The sequence below is a fragment of the Strongylocentrotus purpuratus genome, unplaced genomic scaffold (genome assembly GCF_000002235.5).
Source record: "Strongylocentrotus purpuratus isolate Spur 01 unplaced genomic scaffold, Spur_5.0 spur5_scaffold_2, whole genome shotgun sequence".
Lineage (NCBI taxonomy): Eukaryota > Metazoa > Echinodermata > Echinoidea > Camarodonta > Strongylocentrotidae > Strongylocentrotus > Strongylocentrotus purpuratus.
The window spans coordinates 39740294-39761581 of NW_022145605.1; the positions used below are offsets into that span (position 1 = coordinate 39740294).

General features: G+C 40.7%; 1 protein-coding gene across 1 annotated transcript in view; it reads left to right on the forward strand.

Annotated features, from left to right (window-relative positions):
- The window catches only part of LOC584378 (neuropilin-1), a 51133-nt gene that overhangs the window by 13923 nt on the left and 15922 nt on the right, over nt 1-21288 (forward strand). Inside the window, exons 4-11 of the mRNA XM_030992430.1 lie at nt 2084-2231; nt 3795-3979; nt 5063-5215; nt 6912-7038; nt 12006-12026; nt 12949-13133; nt 18326-18478; nt 18654-18795. Of these exons, the coding sequence (XP_030848290.1) occupies nt 2084-2231; nt 3795-3979; nt 5063-5215; nt 6912-7038; nt 12006-12026; nt 12949-13133; nt 18326-18478; nt 18654-18795 (1114 nt within the window). The remainder of the gene's footprint in view (nt 1-2083; nt 2232-3794; nt 3980-5062; nt 5216-6911; nt 7039-12005; nt 12027-12948; nt 13134-18325; nt 18479-18653; nt 18796-21288) is intronic.

The window sequence follows — 21288 nt, forward strand, 5'->3', positions numbered from 1 at the left end:
ACGACCCCGGCCGGGAGCCACGGGGTGCACTTGTCCATCGGACGTAGCCCGTAAGCTTCCTGGGCGGAACCCGGCCGGCAGCCTTACGGGCACCTTGCATTTTTACTCGACCGATTTTCATCGGGCACTTCCCGGGCGCCGCAGAATAAGTGACCATACATGCCGTAGAAATGAAAATCGTAAAAGTCCCGTGCGTTCTCTTAAATCCACGGCAAGCCGCCGGGTAATGCCTGGATTACATTTGGCCTGCGATTGGTCTACGGAGCCAGTATCCTGTCCGTATCCCCTTTTCCGTGCGGCCTCTGTGCGGAGGCTGGAGGCGACCGTGAGATTTACGTACGGATTCACGGGCTTCGCAGCCTTTACGATTTTGTTTCGCGAGTAGTTAAACAAATTTGAAAAAATCGTAAGCCCGTAGCCCGTATAGATGTCGTAGGTGGCATTGCACAATCCCCGCACGGGCATCGCCCGGAGGCCTCGCACTGATTGTGCAGCAAACGTACGATTTTTCGGTGAACATGGGGGCAAAAAAATCGTACAGAGATTGTAGACTCGTGGGTCCTTCGCACGGCCATTGCACAGCTATCGCAAGGTTGCTGCTCGCTGCCCGTGTAGTATCCGTGATATTGAGCAGTCATCTTTGCACGGAAGCTGCACGGGTTCCGTACGATTTCCATGCGGAGGCTGCGGAGACTGCACGGCTACTGCATTCAAATTGCACGATTTCCATACAATCTCCGAGCAGACTCTGTACGGATTTGCCCTGGCCTGCCCCCGAGGGCCAACACAATATATAGCACGATGCTCGTATATAATGTAAACACAAACATCGTACCCCGTAGCCTCCTACGATGTCTACGAAAAATCGTAGACTAATTTATCGTACGGTGCCCGGGGCAAATGTAATCCAGGCATAAGGAAATTTCGTGTGGGGCCCGGTGTATTTCTGACCTAGGTATAATAGCAAGACCGGTGCGCCCAATCGTTCCATCGCCCCTTTAGTGAGTAAACTAAAGCTAAGTCACTATTAATAACGACGGAGTCCTGCATATAGAACTCATTGGAGAAAGTCCTGCCGCCGGAGAGTTTCAAGCCAATATATTGCCCATCGCTACACACCTTCATAACCCATGTTTGAAACACACTTATTCAACTCCCTAAGGACTTTAAACACATTCATGCTTCTATTTTGTAATTCATATTATTTAACTGTAGTGCTGTTATATCGTAGCTCTCACATGAGTAGAAGTTTTATACTTTACCTAAAGGCTGCTAGGACAACAGCACCATGGGACTTAGTCATGAGACTCTGGGCTATCGTAGCGCGACCCACGGTACCCCCATTTGCATTTCACCGGATCCACACCGCAGTGAGATAGCGCGGTCTATCGTAGCACCCCCTTTTGTGAGAGGTCCCTGTTGCCATGACGCGTGACGTCATGAGGTCAGAGCGGTCAAAGATTTCGCGCGCTATTACGAACCCGGAGTGTTGAGTTGTACCGATTCAGATTCAGATCGCACCAAAATAGAATGAGTATAAAATTCCCCGCGTGTAGAACGATGACTTCCGGCATGCTATCGTAGCTCGGGTTCACACCGGCAGAGATAGCGCGGTCTAGCTCATTCTATTTTAGTGCGATCTGAGTCTGAATCGGTACAACTCAACACTCCAACTCGTAATAGCGCGCGAAATCTTTGACCGCTCTGACCTCATGACGTCACGCGTCATGCCAACAGGACCTCTCAAAAAAGGGGGTGCTACGATAGACCGCGCTATCTCACTGCGGTGTGGATCCGGCGATGCCAATGGGCGGACCGTGGGTCGCGCCACGATAGCGCGATCCACGATCCGCCCACGGTCCCCCCTTGCGGTGTGAACACGCTCCTAGATACATAGTTTTAGGGGCGTTCAAATTCCCCGTTTTATTAGTTGTATTATTATCATTATTTAACTGTTCAATATTGCCCATTAATGATGTATTAATATGATTATTTACAATAAAAAAGAGGTAAACAGATACAGAAAAGGGTGTCTCAACTATAAATATGCCTATACCTAATGATTTTAGTGTTTTCTTCGAAGATATTTCCTGCCAACAGTGACGGCAACACCGTAGTGTTCAACGCCTTGCCCGCGGTTATTTTTTGCCGGTATGTCCGTCTAATACCTGTCACCTGGCATACTTTTATTGCACTGCGTATGGAGCTGTATCAAGAAGGCAGTGTAACAGGTGAGTTCAAACCCAAACTGAACCTTCATTCTCAGATTGAACACCGTTAAGACTCTTTCATATATCACCACTTGTTTAATATGCTGTAGTCGGTTCAAACGCCAATTTCCTCTGGCTCGATTGGCACGAAGCCGAAAATGCTTGGACACGTAACCGAAAATTCACAGAAAGAAAACAATGACTATGAGGTCGATGGTTGAATCAAAAGGCTACAGTTGCTGTAGGGGGGGGGGGGGTGTCTTTTCGTGCCCCTGCCCACGTCACTGCCACCCATAGTAAAGATAACTGAACAACTACACTGTTGGTCATAAAGGTGGAATAATGTTTTGTTACCCCATGATGCCTTGAACCATAATGCATGGCCACACAGAGGATTTTTTCCTGTTAGAGACCAAGGAAAAATGCAATGAATTATTGACAATTGATTGCATTTTTATAATTATTATTTATTAGTGGGGGCTGCCCCCTACCCTAACCCACGCTGCGTACAGTCAAGATTCAGCGGCAATGCAATGGCCTCGTAACTGTGAGGCCCCATGATAAAAACCGTGTCGATGTGCTATATTAGTACCCTTTTGCGAGGCATTAATCCTCATTACTGTCAGTTATGAATTGAGGACGTAGGTCCCCTAGTTGATAAGCATAGTAGCACACACATGCTTTAGCAGTCATGTAAAATAAACACTCGCAAAGTAATATTAAATGAAATCTGAGAATTTATAATATTAACTATATAAAACTCTTAGGAATAAATCATTGTCAAAATCATTCCATAAATTGGGGTAGAAAATAATTATTCCACCTTTATGACCAACAGTGTACATGGCGTTTAATATTTCTGAATATGTTATTCAGATTTCTGGAAAACGTGAGAGGATCTTTTCATTTATTTTTTTCCACGTCAATATAAAAATAAAATATTATATTCTTCAATACAAACATGTATAATGCAATATCTGAAACGGGAGGACCACGAAAACACATAAATGGCTTGCTAGAAATGATACTCAACAAATATATAACATGAACATGACTTAACGATACATTTAAAAACATTTCTTTTAAAGGAAGAGAAAAAAGAAGAGAAAAGAAGGAGAAAACATTGCATTAACATTTACATTTTAAGTATTATAATTTGTTTTCAAAAATAAATTGCTTATATAGTCGTTTAAATTTATTGAAATTGTCTTACTATTCCTAAATTTTGACGTCCAAATATCGCATTTTGGAAGTGAAAAGTTGCAATTCAAAGTTTACTCCAACAGGGTTCAAAACAAAAATTCTAAAACACTATAAAAGTTAATATCATTGATTTTATACGCGTTGGTAATTTCTTAACTTTTCCATGCAGATTCTGCCATGTTCCCATTTTTAGACGGATACTTGAATATTTAATGAGCAACATCTGATCAGCTACAGAAAAGAAACGAGGCTTCTGTTGTGAACCAGAAAAGTGTTAACTCATAAAATTCAACAGATATTTAGCACCCTTTTGGCTCTCAACATTAAGTTTTGTTCTACAAGAATTAATTCATTTATTTCAAAACAATTGTTATTCTTTAGGAACAGATGCCGAGCAGGTTCCTATCGGACTGGAAGGTAGGGCGATACCAGATTCGAGTTTTACAGCTTCTAGTCAGAAAAACAGTATATTTAACCCTTGGAGGGGGCGGCTACGCATAGCTGCAGAGCATAAACGGAGTGGAGGCTGGGTCGCAAAAAAAGCTGATATCCATCAGTGGATTCAGGTAAGTCTCGATTCCTGAATTTCGTTCATGTTTTTTTGAAAGCTTCCTCCGTACAATACAAATAATACACAGCAGTGAGGGCATTAGTAAGAATTACCCGCGCAAGATACCTTTGGAAAAGTCTAACACGCCCGAGGCGATAAACAAAAATTCTTCGAAACAAGTCGAACATGTTTTCCGTCTCTGATAACAAATCAAAAATTAAAACAAAATTCGATATTTTTTAAATTGATAAATTCATCGAGCATTCTAGAATTATCTCTAAAATGACGGTCTCATTTTTTCAGTCTTGAGTGCATCGATCCTCGTTCAAATACGACGCTGTCAAAACGCAGCGTTTTTTAAAAATCATAACGTAAAGTATGATGCGCTTCACATTTCTGTATCTAGAACACAGAGTTTGGTGAATAAGGGAGTTTACAGATACAATCTGCGCAGGGGCAGATAAAGGTCATTTGTACCAAAAAAGTAAAACCCACAGAGATGAATACTGGATATACGCTCATGAAAGATATGTAACATTATTCATTTATGCACCAACGGTACATTCTATGATACGCAGGTGGAAGTATTCTTTTCAAGAGGTCAAACAAAAGGTATTCATGAAGCACATCTAGGACTTTGGCAGTTATTATTCTAAGATGCTCAAAGTGGAACTTCTCCATTGTGTAAAAGATCTGTGGATATTTGAGGTCATTTGTACCACGTGCTATCTGTAAACTCCCTTTTACGCGTACGACCTTATAGTTGTGCGTGTGGCACGAGGGTGTCCGGGTGGCGGTCTGTGTTTATGGATACAAATCACCGGATATCGGCTGTCTGCTGGACTCATATCGCCAGGAGAGATGTGTCTCATAGACATGATTTCGCGCAGATACATCTCGCCGTGACACGTGTAGCTGTCATTCAGATTCATGTTTAAAGCGACGGTTTAACGCATCATATCTGAACAAGCCTGAACAGAGCTTCACTTTTAGAAGGACTAGTCCATCTTGAAATATGAGAATACCACGTTTTAATTATCAACATTATTGTTATCATTCTAATATCATTATTATAACCATTATGAACTAAATTTATAAGGTTCATCTGTTAACACCGTACCGCATCACTGGAGTGGCAACGCAAGGTCGGTCGGAAAAGTCCCAATGGGTAACCAGCTTCAAGATTGCCTGCAGTTCGGACAATGTGATCTTTGATACAGTGGAAGACCCCGATAACACCAACGCCGACAAAGTGCGTATCCATCTGTCTTTTGATATGGGAGAAGCGGGTTTCTATATAACAGTTATTTCAGTTTTGAAACTACCCTGACTAAGCTTTAGGTTCTGGATCATGATGATTTTTTCGCGATAAATTATATAAGTGTTGATTCAAAGTGGAGCGTGCTTACAAAGCAGAAATTAGGCTATTTAACTTTGGGTTTCGTCCTTCTATTGTGTAAACTATCCGCTTCTAGCAATCAATCTGTATCCCTACTTCATACAATATCAATAAGTTGTGACATAACATACAAGTTTCGTCGCGATAACGTGGAAACGTATAGTATAGTGCTCGCGCTTACTGAGCTGAAATTATTCTATTTTAACCTGGGGTTATCGTTCTTTTGATTGATTGATTGATTGATTGATTTTATTTATTCATTTCATATAACAATTGTTTGCACAATAAAGAATATAGTTGACAAAGTAAGATCAAAATTATGAAATGAAACAGGAACCTACTGGAAAGCATAGCTTGTTTTGTAGGTTCCAAAGAATAAATATAATATGAACATTATTATCATAACTCATCTTTCATGGAACTCATTGGAAAAAGTCCTGTTGCCGGAGAGTTTGAAGCCAATAATGCTCAATCCCTACACACCTTCAAAGCTATGTTATAAACCAATTTATTCAAATTCCTCTAAGCATTTAACTGTTACATCTATTCTTTTATTTTGTATATCATATTGCATCAGTATATTTGGTGTTATGTGAAATTGTAATTTTGGTGACGTTGTCCTCCTAATGGGTATAGGCGGGTGAAAATTCATCTTATTATTATTATAAATCATTATTCATAACTGTCCAATATTGCCGATCTTTAATAATAATTGTTTTAAAGGCCTGACCAAGGTGGGAGGATACAAAGACATGGGTTAATTTTGCAGTTGTGGGTCGGTCAAGTAGTTTCCTATTTTTCCCAACTTTAAAGATTCCAAATATGCAGATTTACAGACGTTTTTAATATGCTGTTGAAATATAAGATCTATGATATATTAAAATGATTATTCATAATCCTAAGGAGGTATATATAGAGGTGTGGTTCACCCTTGGGCATGGTTAAAGGGATAGTCGAGTTCTGTTTTCAGACCGCAAATGCCTTCAAAGTGCAAGGTTATTGCTCTTATTCTTATCTATGACATTTCTAGTGCCCTTTTAGAACCTAAAATTGCTATTGAAGGTAATTTTAGACCTCAAAATGTGTGAAATTTAGCCAATGCGATCATACCAAATCAGCTCCACCTTCAAAACAATATGGTGACCGTTAAGTAATTATTTAATTAAAAATAACAATTCATGGACCGGCTGGTTGTGCGTAATATAACCAACACGAAAATGCCCCCAAAACCCAGCCAACTTCAGCATTGGCTGAAATACGACGAAAAAGGCGCTATTTCGTTTTTTCAACATCTTTTTCAAATGATCTAATATTTTTGGTGGTACACAAATATGAAAAATTGTTATATTTATGGATATTTCAGCCGTCTCTGAACCGATCAAACAAAGATGATTTTGTCATTTAAATTGTATGTTCTTTCAAATTTGACACTAGTTTTCCATTATCTCACAACAATATTATTTTTTGTAGCGCCCTCTGCAACACAAATCAGCTATCCCTTTAAACTATAGATCGGCCCACCTAATGATATTGTGTGTTTTCTTCTAAGATATTTCTTGCCAATAGTGACCGCAACACCGTAGTGTTCAATCCCTTGCCCGAGGCCATTTTATGCCGCTATTTGCGTCTAATACCTGTCGCCTGGACTGGTTTTATTGGATTGCGTATGGAGCTGTATTAGTCCGGCAGCCATCTCGATATACCTTGTTTTAGGGTCTATAGTTTTTTTTTCTTCGGATTATAGTTCCTTAGACCATCAATTTGAAGAATTCGATTGCTGACACTCTGTCAGCATTGAGCAATTTGAAATATGTGACGTCATACAAAATGGCCGCCAAAATCCCCTTTTTAACCAAAATTAATGATATAAAAAGTTTTAACAGCATTTTACTACATTAAATTGCAGTGACATATCTTGATTTTTTTCTAGAATCATCACTAAATAAAAATTGCGATACTGTATGATCACAAATGATATGCAAATTTGCATAATTCGGAATGGCGCCCTCTATAGACACATTAACTTGCATAGTTCTAAATGATGGCCAAATACCAATTTCTAACATGAGATTATCATATGTCATGAGTCAGATGCACTGGATACAGTGAGTAAAAATTATGCTGCACATTTTTTTTATTTCGTAATTTAATACTCAAAGAAAACACGGTTGAATTTTATGCTCTCTGTCCCATAGATATGAGGTGGCATAAGGTGATAAATGCCCATTTTCAGTGACAGCGTTAAGAAACTAGATTTGTTTTCTAAGGTACTAGATTCTTTTAAATTAACCTAAAAATTACAAACTACCAATACGATACAGGACTATATCCGTTTATAAGTTTGCTTCAAAATCTTGAAATTTGTTTAAAAACCCTCTAAAGTGTTGGGAACCCTAAAATATTCCATGCCGAAGAGGATGTCATTTAACACTTAATTCTGCACAGTCAGGTCGTGACTGTTATGCGTGCTTCCACACGCATGTTTGCAAATGAGCTCTCTTAACATTTTCTACAAACGCTTCAGTAGTTTGAGGTAGTGAGGCAAGGTTTGGGGGTATCTGGAGCTCCTAGTCTTCGGACCCTTGATAGCCACACGTTGATACGAGCCTCTGACATTCAGTTGATTGTTGACTGTCCATAACATGAAGCAAAGCATTGAGTAGGTTGAGTGATGACATATGACCATGCTGCATCAACATTGCCAACTGAGTCCTAAGGGAGTCGAATCTTCTGCTTCATCACTTCAGCATTGTACCCTATCCAATGCCAAAGTATGCCCCAAGAGTGTCGCATCCCGTCAACGCATGTCCTGCCAACATCGATGGAATGATATCTCCTAACTTGTCTACATTGGCAGGAACATCAGTAACAGTTCGATTTGTGAAGGGGCGTCTCCATGGTCATTGGCGTTTTATAAGTCCGTCATGTAGATAATGATGCAAAAGTAGTACGTAGACGTCCGTGTCATCCACTAAGACCCTAACATACATCTTCTCATTAGCATCAATTCAAATCGCTTGCTGTACTTTGATGTTGCCTGCTTCATCATAACTATGTTGTGGACAGACCTTTCCTTGGCATGACATCACTGTCTGGAATCACTTGAACAGGAACCTCATCTTGACGGTAAAGGCCTGCTCGTGCTTTTGTCTATTTCTGAGCACCCAATCATCCTGCAGACTCGCGCATATAATTATGATGTCGATCAACTGTCGTTTGTTGTCATGAAAAGATAGTGAGGTTAGCAACACTAGAGACACGTTTCAACAACTTCTCTCCCTGGTCAAATTTCTGTTGGTGGACGAACGATCACCAACCTAAGATACGCCGACAATACAACACTCTCTGGCGTATTGATGGGGAAGGGTTAGGGGGGGGGGGACAGTTGACCCCCAAACAGAATTCAAACTGTTTTGTCTACATATTCGATACCAGTAATTTACAAATGTTGCTGAAATGACATGATTTTCCTGGGTTTTTTCTCACTTTTTAGTAAATTATTATTTGTTAAGCGTATGTTGGAAAATGACAAATCCTAAATTCACAGTCAAGCAAAAAATATGCTTATTTAAAAGCCTACATGTCAGGGTCCGCAGAACAGCGGGGCTCAGGGGACTCAAGCCCCCCTCACTTTTTGTATAAAGTATGTTAAAGAGAACTAGAAAGAAAGAAAGTGACCCGAGGTGAAATGAGGTATCAAAATATGTTCATCTTACAGTTAATAAATACCTGAAACTCTTAAGCTTCCGGGGGCTGTGCCCCTTGAACACCATGCCAATTTGCGCTCCTCTCTTCCTGATCATAAATACTTCACCCCCCCACCCCCGCTTTAAAAAAAGATCCGCGGGGCCTGCATGTAACATGTATGAGTGGTGGTGATGCAGATTGTTTTTCAGCCCCTCTAAGTGTTTTTGCTCAGTATGCCACTGACAACACTTATAACAAGAACATCAGAAGAACTACTAGAACTCCTTAAAAAAGAGTGAAGGGTGCAAGTGAATAATTTGGACCCTACCTCAATGTGAAAAAGACCAAGATCATGATTGGTGGAAATTAACTACATGCAACAGAGCATGGTGGTTTATGAAGAAGAAGTTGATCAAGTGGACAAGTTTATATAATGTTCCTGGGTCAATGATTGTCAAGGAGGGTGGAAGCTCGGCAAATATCTGCCTTTGAAATGTGGTGTTAGATCGAAGCTACTTGGGATATCATGAAGAGATTACAACACCAATGGACACAATTAATGTCCATCATCGGAGATCAATCGCCACTTGCGACCAGGATTGACAAGTACAAGCTACAAATAGTTTGGTCAAGTTAGCAGAAGATCATGAGACAACCTTGACAAATTATCATTCAAGGTACCTTTGAAGGAACACGTAACAAAGGAAGACTCAAGCTCAGATGGACTGACGACCTTAGGGAAATCACTAGCCACCCTCTAAATACTAAAGACACTCTACCAGATTGCAGGAGACAGATGCCGATCAAAAGGTCTCATCAAACGGGTCACAAGGGTGAGCCATGATCTATATGACAACGACGACGAACAGTAAGATATTTCTTGGAGGGCAGCAGTGACGCGGGACTCAGTTGGAAGACTCTCGACCCGTTATGACCTCTAGATACTGTCGGATCTGTCAAACACCAAGCAAACATCATCAGATTTTCATCCACAGCAGAGCACAACCATCAATAACTGTACATGGTTGTTCCAGTGTCTCATGCCTGGCTGACATCTCAACTTTTGTCAAATTCTATAAGTCCGTCTTTGACATGGGAGTGCTCGTTTCCAGAATCATCAAAAAGTGCTGTTGGGACTGGTGAAAGCTCTTATGACAAAATGTCCTTGACATTGACCTCTCTTGAACTTGTCTGCAGTCATATCACTCTGGAGTAGATTAACTTTTCATAGACTTTCGTACCCCCAACATTGACTTCTTCATGGCTGCCACGGTTTGAACTTTCTTGGAAATTGTGTCATAGAATCCACCAGGTAATTTCTTTTGAAAATCATGCATCTGTCTAGTATAGATGTCAACTGCTTTATCCACATTTACTGACGTTGGAGCAATGCTGGTCTAAATAAAGCCTATCAATTGAATAATGATGTGTGCCGTAAAACCACTTCTCACCGATTTGATGAAAAATGAATTCTTTCATAGTCATTTTTTTTTCTTGACATATGTAGGGTAGGTTTAGGGAATTGGAGACCACCAAGCTTGAACCCATCACTGTCTGTCCGTGTTGGCTCCAATATTGGTATAGCGACATATGTGGTCTTCAACAACACTACTGCATATATCCAATTCATTTCGAAGACTACTATGCGTTCTCTCAACGAGAAAATTGGCAAAATTGACCAAGATAAGCAATTTTGATCGTAAAATGTTGTTCTGATATAAAAACACAATTTTCACTGAATGCTGTGGTGTATGCAGATATTTAGGGGTGGCTCCTAAAAATCAGTTTTAAAACGAAGTTTATGAAATGTGCCAACCATGAATGGTGTCTGATCAGAAATGTGTGTAGGTAATGGGGGACACCAGGTCCAAGATGGGGGCCTACTTCTCCCCAGTTGTCCATTTCATGTTGAAAGGCACTATCATGAAACATATTTGGTTGTACGTGACACCATTCTAATTTGAATGCATTTAATTTTAAGAAGTTGTTTCTATGCTGGGAGTTTGATCGATGTAAAAGTCATATTGCCAGAACATTATTCTGAAAGTATTTTAACATAATTGAGAGCACCTTTATTACTATAAACAAAAAACTACAGAAATATTTTGTGCCACATTGTTTTAAAACCGTTTCAACATTACAGTAAGTTCATTGTCTGCATGTATCTCTTTCAAAAAGTGTTTGAACTATAACAATCCCATTTTCATTCAAATTGTATTTAAAATGCCTTGATTTGTAACTGTCCCTTATTACCTACACATGTAGGTAATGAGAGGCCTTTGGCGATGACGTCATTAATCATTGTTATCTTATTAATCAGTTACATCATGACCACAATTTCGTTACCAAATACAGAGAAAAAATACTAAAGTGAATACAATGTCTGTATGTGTAACATTGTTCATGTTTATGTAAATTATGCAAATGTGCTTAAGGGTCTTCCATTCCCCACACCTACCCTATCTAAATTTGTACCAAACACGATGAAAGATTAATGCAGCACAACTGCAATTGTTGCCCCAAAAAACATTTAATATGTTTTCAACGTGACATAGATTTAAGAAATTGGCATTTGGCTGGCACACATATTTTATTCAAATTAATATGTTTATAGAGGGCGCTATTTCAAAATATGCAAATAAGCTGGTCATCTTTGGCCATGCAACATCACGAAACATTTTTTTAGTGATGGTTCAAGAGAGATACAGACATTTGGCTGCCAAAAATTGTAGAAAAAATCCTTATTATATATTTATTATTCATTTTTAAAGGAAAATCATGTACTTTGGCGGCCATTTTGTATGACGTCATATATCTTAAATTGCTCAAGGCTGACAGAGTGTCAGCAATCGGATTCTTGAAATAGAAGGTCTAGGCAATCAAAATCCATTGAAAAAAAAACTATAGACCCTAAAACAAGGTTAGGCCAATAATCTGGATTTGGCTGCCGGACTATATCGAGAAGGGACTGTAACAGGTAAGTTAAGACCCTGATATAATTATGCGAGTGAGGGTTTAGAAGAAATGGTTCCAACAGGATGCTTGGCATATTGTGTAGTAGTTCCATACGTAACCATACTAAATCTTCCAGAGACCATTTTAGTTATCAAACCTGGTATCAATAAATGCTCCTTAAAGAATTCCGAAGTTTTCATTTTGTTGTCCATTAGGCCTAAATAACGGATGTTGCATTGCTCTTTAGGTGCCGAAACATGGGTCGGTCGGTTTGAATTTTTTTTTGTTTAAATTTTGTCCCCCTACTTTTTGTCTCCTTCTTCGGGCCGATATTTCACAGTATTGACTGATTTAATACATTGTTTTTCTTCTAAAAAACGGTAAAAAAGATTGTTCGGTTGGTCGCAAAGGGCAAGACAACATTTATTTAGGCCTTATGCTTATACATTTTTTCGTCTATTTCATAAGATTCTTGTTTTGGGCTGTCATCTATTTCCTGGTGATGCATCAGCAAGTCTGACATATCAACTCCTATGTTGGTATTTTATGGTCTATTGTAAACAGGTGGTCAGCTCTGGTGAAGCTATAAACCACTGTCTCTTGTTAGCTCACTAATGATTGACAAATGATGTCACCAGATGAATGAGATCTGGAGCATTTTTTTTTAGGGGAGGGGGGGGGTGGAGCTTAGCAGGTCTAATAAAATAATTTAAAAAAAATTAAACAATCTATAAAATAATATTTATATGTTTTAATACCAAAATATGAGTTGTGTGCAGCCCTGTACATCAACAGGAATCAACTTATATTTGGACGTCACCCAACCTTTAAAGTTATAATTTGCAATATGCTTTCTGAGATTGAATAGAAGGAATTAATAGACTATATACTGAGTAGATGATATTGAATTATATAAAGTTCAAAGTTCCTTTCTGTAAACATAGGTCCCATCCAGGATGCTAGCCCTCTAGGCCTAGAAAGCGGGGCTATCCCAGATTCGAGCTTGACAGCTTCTAGTGGGTGGGATGCTGATGAAGGTCCTTCTAGAAGCCGGTTAAACATAGCTAGAGTCGGAACCCTGAGCGGAGGATGGTCTGCAGTAACAAACGATTTGCGCCAGTGGATTCAGGTCAGTCTCTATTCTGAGGGAGCCTCATTTTATTCTGCAGGCTGCTCTGAAAAAGTTCGGCTCTTTTTAGGTCTCAAGTAAATCATAAAATCTTTTTCGACTTCTTATGGACTCTTTTGGTATCTTTTCGATTTGGATAGGACTGCTTCAATTTGATTATATATATTTGCGATACATGATGGATCCTGTAGATCTAGCGAGGATTTTCTGATTCGATAGGTCAGCACAGACGTCGATCACAAACAAGATAAACGTTTATTAATCAATCTTTGAGGCATTAGCAACCTGTCATAGACCCGACACTGAATTCGGACATGGATTGATTACCCCTTCTGGATTTAAACATCAAAATCTTTTTATTTTGAAAAGAAACCTTTTCTCTCAATAGCTTTGTTTCATTCCAGATAAGATCACCAACTTCGGAAGACAGATGCATTTTTCGAAGGCCTAGGACAAAATCCCATAGGAGAATATCATGTTATCATCAGCAACATCAATGTTACATACAGTAGGCTTGCTTGTATACCATGTGAGAGAGAGGGGGGATTAAGGAGTTCCGAAAAGGACTCTCGGTACTCTTTCCTGAGGATGTGTAGTCCTGAAAAGGACTGTTGGGGTAGTCTTGAAAAAGACAGTTGGGTATCTTTCTTAGCTTATAGTTCTAAGGAGAACTATAGCGCTTGGACAGGATGATTGGCGGGAGTGGCTCGATGTTTCGAACAGGTAGACTATCCGTCGTCAAGACTACCCCAACAGTCAAGAAAGATTACCGAGAGTCCTTTTCAGAACTCCTCAATCCTCCCTCTCTCTCACATGGTGCACCCGCAAGCCTACTGTATATCTACATCAACATCCAAACCAATACTTACAAGCAGCATCAATGCAGGCGCGGATCCAGGATTTCTTAGGGGGGGGGGCCCACTTTTTTTTTTGGTCAAAAAAAAAATCGCAACGACTCAGCAAGCCGCTGAATAAGCGGGGGGGGGGGGGGGGTAAAAGGACACTTTTTTTTAGTTTTTTAGTCTCGAAATTTGAAAATTTGACATTTTGTTCCGTTAGGGGGGGGGGGGGTGAGGTCACGTTTTTTTTAGGTCAGCCATTGGCATAAAAAAAGATCACAAAAGGGGAAGGGGGTTTGCTCCAAAATACACACATACAAAAAAACGGAGAGGGGGGTTCAACCCCCTCACCCCCCCCCCCCCACCTGCATACGCGCCTGCTCGTCTGAAAACAGTTTTTCCCCTCACACGCGAAGCGCGGAAGCTTTTACGTTTCATTAAATCATTAGAGAAAGAAGACGATTCGTTGAACCGTTTTTGACTCTTAATCCTCGTCTAAATTCATTCCCCCCCCCCTCCCGCGCAAAGCTCGGAAGCCTTTACCTTTCATTAAATTATTAGAGAAACAAGACGATTCGTTGTACCGTTCTCGAAAATAATCCTCGTCTGAATACAGTTTATCCCAATCACACGCGAAGCGCGGGAGCTTCTACGTTTCATTTAATCATTAGAGAAATAAGACGATATCTGTACCGTCCTCGACCCTTAATCCTTGTCTAAATTTAGTTACCCCACCTCCTGCGCGAAGCGCGGAAGCCTTTACGTTTCATTAAATCATTAGAGAAAGAAGACGATTCGTTATACCGTTCTCGACTCTTAATCCTTGCTTGAATTCAGTTCCACCCCCATCCGCGCGCGCGAAGCGCGAAAGCCTTTACATTTCATTAAATCCTTAGATAAATAAGACAATTCGTTATACCGTTCTCGACTCTTAATCCTCGTTTGAAATCAGTTTGCTCCTCCCCCCTCCCGCGCGAAGCGCGGAAGCTTTTACGTTTCATTTAATTATTAGAGAAAGAAGACGACTCGTTGTACCGTTCTCGACGCTTAATCCTCGTCTGAATTCAGTCCCCTCCATCCGCACGCGCAAAGCGCGGAAGCTTTTACGTTTCATTATATCATTAGAGAAAGAAGACGATTAGTTGTACCGTTCTCGACTCTTAATCCTTGTCTAAATTCAGTTACCCCACCACTGCGCGAAGCGCGGAAGCTTGTACGTTTCATTAAATCATTAAAGAAAGAAGACAATTCGTTGTACTGTTCTCGACTCTTAAACCTTGTCTAAATTTAGTTACCCCACCTCTTGCGCGAAGCGCGGAAGCTTTGACATTTGATTTAATTATTAGAGAAACAAGACGATTCGTTGTACCGTTCTCGACCTTAATCCTCGTCTGAATTTAGTTCCCCCCCATCCACGCGCGCAAAGCGCGAAAGCTTTTACGTTTCATTAAATCATTAGAGAAAGAAGACGATTCGTTGTACCGTTCCCGACTCTTAATCCTTGTCTAAATTCAGTTACCCCACCACTGCGCAAAACGCGGAAGCTTTTACGTTTCATTAAATCATTAGAGGAAGAAGACGATTCGTTGTACCGTTTTCGACCTTCATCCTCGTCTGAATTTAGTTTCCCCCCCCCCCATCCGCGCGCGTAAAGCGCGGAAGCTTTGACATTTATTTTAATTATTAGAGAAACAAGACGATTCGTTGTACCGTTCTCGAAAATACTCCTCGTCTGAACACAGTTCCACCCCCATCCGCGCGCGCGAAGCGCGAAAGCCTTTACATTTCATTAAATCCTTAGATAAATAAGACAATTCGTTATACCGTTCTCGACTCTTAATCCTCGTTTGAAATCAGTTTGCTCCTCCCCCCTCCCGCGCGAAGCGCGGAAGCTTTTACGTTTCATTTAATTATTAGAGAAAGAAGACGACTCGTTGTACCGTTCTCGACGCTTAATCCTCGTCTGAATTCAGTCCCCTCCATCCGCACGCGCAAAGCGCGGAAGCTTTTACGTTTCATTATATCATTAGAGAAAGAAGACGATTAGTTGTACCGTTCTCGACTCTTAATCCTTGTCTAAATTCAGTTACCCCACCACTGCGCGAAGCGCGGAAGCTTGTACGTTTCATTAAATCATTAAAGAAAGAAGACAATTCGTTGTACTGTTCTCGACTCTTAAACCTTGTCTAAATTTAGTTACCCCACCTCTTGCGCGAAGCGCGGAAGCTTTGACATTTGATTTAATTATTAGAGAAACAAGACGATTCGTTGTACCGTTCTCGACCTTAATCCTCGTCTGAATTTAGTTCCCCCCCATCCACGCGCGCAAAGCGCGAAAGCTTTTACGTTTCATTAAATCATTAGAGAAAGAAGACGATTCGTTGTACCGTTCCCGACTCTTAATCCTTGTCTAAATTCAGTTACCCCACCACTGCGCAAAACGCGGAAGCTTTTACGTTTCATTAAATCATTAGAGGAAGAAGACGATTCGTTGTACCGTTTTCGACCTTCATCCTCGTCTGAATTTAGTTTTCCCCCCCCATCCGCGCGCGTAAAGCGCGGAAGCTTTGACATTTATTTTAATTATTAGAGAAACAAGACGATTCGTTGTACCGTTCTCGAAAATACTCCTCGTCTGAACACAGTTTTCCCCCTCCCGCGCAAAACGCGGAAGCTTTTACGTTTCATTAAATCATTAGAGAAAGAAGACGATTCGTTGTAGCGTTTTCGAATCTTAATCCTTGTCTGAATTTCAAAAATGTTTTTTGTCTGCTCCTTTTTCTTCATACGTCCTCTTCCTTTTCTCTCCTCTCTTTTTTTTTGCCGGCGTTTTTTTTTTATGGGGGGGGGGGGGCGCCCCCATTACCCCCTAGCTACGCGCCCGCGGTCAGATGAACATCTTGTGATACCTTTTCCGCCTCCGGAAACTCATGGGTTGAAGGCAAATTACGGTCAGATAAGCATTCAGGGGCCCGCCTCAGGGCCACTGGTGGGGTCGAGGGTGCGGAAACCCCTGAATCTCAGGGGTTTCAGGTATTTGACTACGGTCAGATGAACATATTTTTGTGACATTGGCAGGACACTGATTGGCGTGAGGTCCAGCGGGCGGAGCCCCCAGAAGATCAAGGGTTTTAGGCACTAAATTGTGGTCAGATGAGTATTAAGTGGCCTGCCCAAGGGCCCTTGGTTGGGTCCCGGGGGCAGAACCCCGGAAGCTCAGGGGTTTTAGGCGTTTAATTACGGTCAGATGAGCAATTTTTGATACCTTATTTTGTTGTGACACTGGTCGTTAACTATTTTTTCTTTCTTGCTCTCTTTCTTTCTATTTCTCCTTGATATGCTTTTCCAAAAAAAAAATTGGGGGGGGGGGGGGGAGGAACTGGAGGCTCCCGATCCCCGCCCTTTCGCGGGCCCTGACATGTAGGCATCTCAAGATTTCTTACAAACGCATACAAAAGTATAATTTACTAAAGAATGAGGAAAAATCTCGGAAAATTATATAATTTCAGCAATATGTGTAAACAACCGTTATGGAATTAGAAATAAACCGCGTTTAAATGTTATTTCCCCCGAGCCCCCTTTCCGATCAATACGCCAGTGCCCCGCCCCCCCGATCTACACTTTGTTGTGGAAAAATCGCAACTGATCTCCCCTACCTTTCTTCTTTCTCTTTTTTTCCCTTTCTCTCTTCTCTTTCCCTTTCCCTTCCCTTCCTTCTCTCTCTTTTAGGTTTGAAAGGGGAGAGGGAGGCAAGGTCATTTCGGCCCCACCCTTCTCCACACGTTGTTGGCGGGATTAACTGCAAATGATCTATTTCCCCTTCTTTTCATTTTTTCGGTCCCTTTTAGCTCTCTTTTTTTTCCTTTTCCTTCTTTCTCTCTTTTTTTTTAGCGGGGCGGGGGGAGGCAATGGCATTTTGCCCCACCCCTACCCCGATCCACTACTTGTTGGCGGAAAAATTGCAACTGATACCCCCTGTTTCTATTTTCTTCCTTTTTTCTTATTTCTTTGATTGGGGGAGGAGGGGGGGGGGGGGAAGCGACAGCCTAGGAGGCGAGGCTCTTTCGCCCCCCGATCACTTCTTCCCCCTTTTCTTTTCTTCTTCCTCTTCTTTCTTCTCCCTTTCTCTCCTCTTTCCCTTCTTTTCCTTCTCTCTCTCTTTTGTTTCCTTTTTTTTCCCCAGGGGGGGGGGGGGGGGGCGGGCCCCCGGGCCCCCTGGATCCGCCACTGTCAATGTTATATACATACTTGATATATATATGTATTATACTGTTTTTATATAATTATATACAAATATCGTTTTTGTAATTTCCATTTTATTATCTTCAATAATCATTATCATTCGAATCTCAGATTGATCTTTTAGCTACGTACAGCATCGTAGGAGTGGCAACACAAGGTCGTGAGGATTTGTCCCAGTGGGTAACAAGCTTCAAGATTGCCTGCAGTATGAATAGTGTTAGCTTTGAGACAGTGAAAGACCCCACTAACACCGACAACGACAATGTAGGTACCGATTTACTCATCTTTCGACCCTAATCAGTTAATTGGTCGATTACCAGTCAAGTGTGATTCGTTTATTGAGCGTTTCTCAATTCCTTTTTTTTCACGATGTTAATCTTAGCATTTATCTCTCTCTTTTTGAATTTACACGTTGTTCTTTTTGCGTGTTTTTCCTCAGATCTTTCCCGGCAATACTGATCGAAACACCGTGGTTTACAATCGCTTTCCCGTGCCAATGTCGTGTCGATATGTTCGCCTTTTACCTTACACATGGCATGAACATATTTCCCTTCGTATGGAGTTCTTTGGAGAACTCCTTGGTGAGTGTGTAGATGAGCTAGTAGGATGACACCCCGGGCTATTGCCCGCGGAACGCACCCTGATTTTTTAATTTTATTTATTCATTTTTTTTTTTTTTGGGGGGGGGGGGGGGTGTTGAGTTCACAGTTAACAGATAAATATTTCAACTGCTCAGGTTATGACATGCTTTAGAATGAAACACATTATAAACCTCTTTCATCAAACAATTAGGAATATTTATAAATGAGAAGAAGAAACAATTTCAGAACAGTGACATTTCGAGACAAATATGAAGAAAAAGAAAATCATTATTTAAAGGCAACTTTTCATCAGCTCTACAGTCATGTCAGTAGATTTAAGCCCAATATTTTAGCCAGGGAAAGACATACTACCTGCAATTTCTCTTTGATTGTTTACGAAATGTATTCAAAAGTTGCTGACATACAAATAAAATGCTAATGAGTGAGGTCCCTGTGGATGTATTAAAAGCACTTGAAAATTTAGCCCCTAAAACACTTCTGCTTTCGAAAAAAATTGTTATGTCAAGTTTACGCGGACACTTTCCTAAAGACTTACAGCAAATCTACAAAAACTCGCATCTTGATCCCATACTTTTGAATACGAGGTGAATAATCCACTTAAGAGTTCGTAAAATAGCTAGCTACCGACACATCGACATTGCATTGGATAGTTTTCAGAAATGTGTAAAAGATTAGCATTATCATTTGAATTACTCGACCTTTCATGGATATATGGGAAGAATGTTTTCTTAAATGTTCGTGTAACCAGACTACCCGATCCGATGCGAAGGCATCGTGGAACGAATTAAGCCTTAAGAATGTAATGGGATCGCTGGGGTCTATTCGTTATTCATAAGGACCGTTATTCATAACGTGTAAATTCCCGTACTTCCTGGTCCGCTATTCATAATGGCAAAAGAATGTCACTATTCATAAAGAAAAAAGGTTCGTTAATCATAAGGACCGCTATTCATAACGTGAGATGAGGGTCGCTATTCATAATTCATATTAAGGGTCATTAATCATAAGGACCGCTATTCATAATATGAAATTAGGGTCGCTATTCATAATACGACGAGAGGGTCGCTATTTATAATACGACGAGAGGGTCGCTATTCATAATACGAAATAAGGTTCATTACTTATAAGGGTCGCTATTCATAATACAAAATGAGGGTCGCTATTCATAATAGGAGAAGAGGGTTGCTATTCATAATAGGAGAAGAGGGTCGCTATTCATAATACGAAATGAGGGTCGCTATTCATAATAGGAGAAGAGGGTCGCTATTCATAATAGGAGGAGAGGGTCGCTATTCATAATACGAAATGAGGTTCGCTATTCATAATGGAAAATGAGGGTCGCTATTCATAATACGAGCAGAGGGTCGCTATTCATAATAGGAGTAGAGGGTCGCTATTCATAATAGGAGTAGAGGGTCGCTATTCATAAAACGAAATGAGGGTCGCTATTTATAATATGAAATGAGGGTCGCTATTCATAATAGGGTCACTATTCATCATATGGAATGAGGTTCGCTATTCATAATAGGAGAAGAGGGTCGCTATTCATAATACGAAATGAGGTTCGCTATTCATAATAGGAGAAGAGGGTCGCTATTCATAATAGGAGAAGAGGGTCGCTATCCATAATAGGAGAAGAGGGTCGCTATTCATAATATGGAATGAGGGTCGCTATTCATAATAGGAAATGATGGTCGCTGTTCATCATATAGAGTTATGGTCGCTATTCATAATACGAAATGAGGGTCGCTATTCATCATAGGACTAGAGGTTCGATGTTCATAATAAGGAATGAGAGTCGCTATACATAATACGACTAGAGGTTCGCTATTCATAATACGAAATGAGGGTCGCTATTCATAATACGGTATAAGGGTTGCTATTCATAAAAAAATGTAAATTAAATAAGCAATAAACATCAGTAGGCGAAATAATGGATAGGGGATACCCCACGGCTGTAGCGTAGGCGGGAGGGGGCCATATGGCCCCGAATATTTTTAGAAAACATTTATTGAAAACATATTGAAAACATTTCTGAACAAAAGAAAAGAAAAAGGCGTGCCCCCCCCCATCAGTCCGACCATTAGGTCTACCCTCCCTGCAGTATTTCCGTGGTACAAGTACTGACAATTCTCGTCCAATTAGTTCATAGATGGCGTAGACTGTTTGTGTTTCACGGGGGGGGGGTGCGGTTGGGGTGTAGCAGTGTTGCCATCAAGGGGTTGATCTATCATGTCCCTTAGCTTCAGCATAGGATGGAATCGACAAAAAGGGGTTGTAGGCAGGGGCGTCGCTAGACCTTTTTCAGTTTGAGGTGGGGGGGGGGGGGGTTGAAGAGGCCACCGAATACCGACAAAAATAGCTACCATTTATATATTAACATATATATATATATATGTTAATGCCAATGTCCCAATGTCTACACATTTAACCCTATAAATCCGGGGCCAGGAGCTAAATTATTTTTACCCC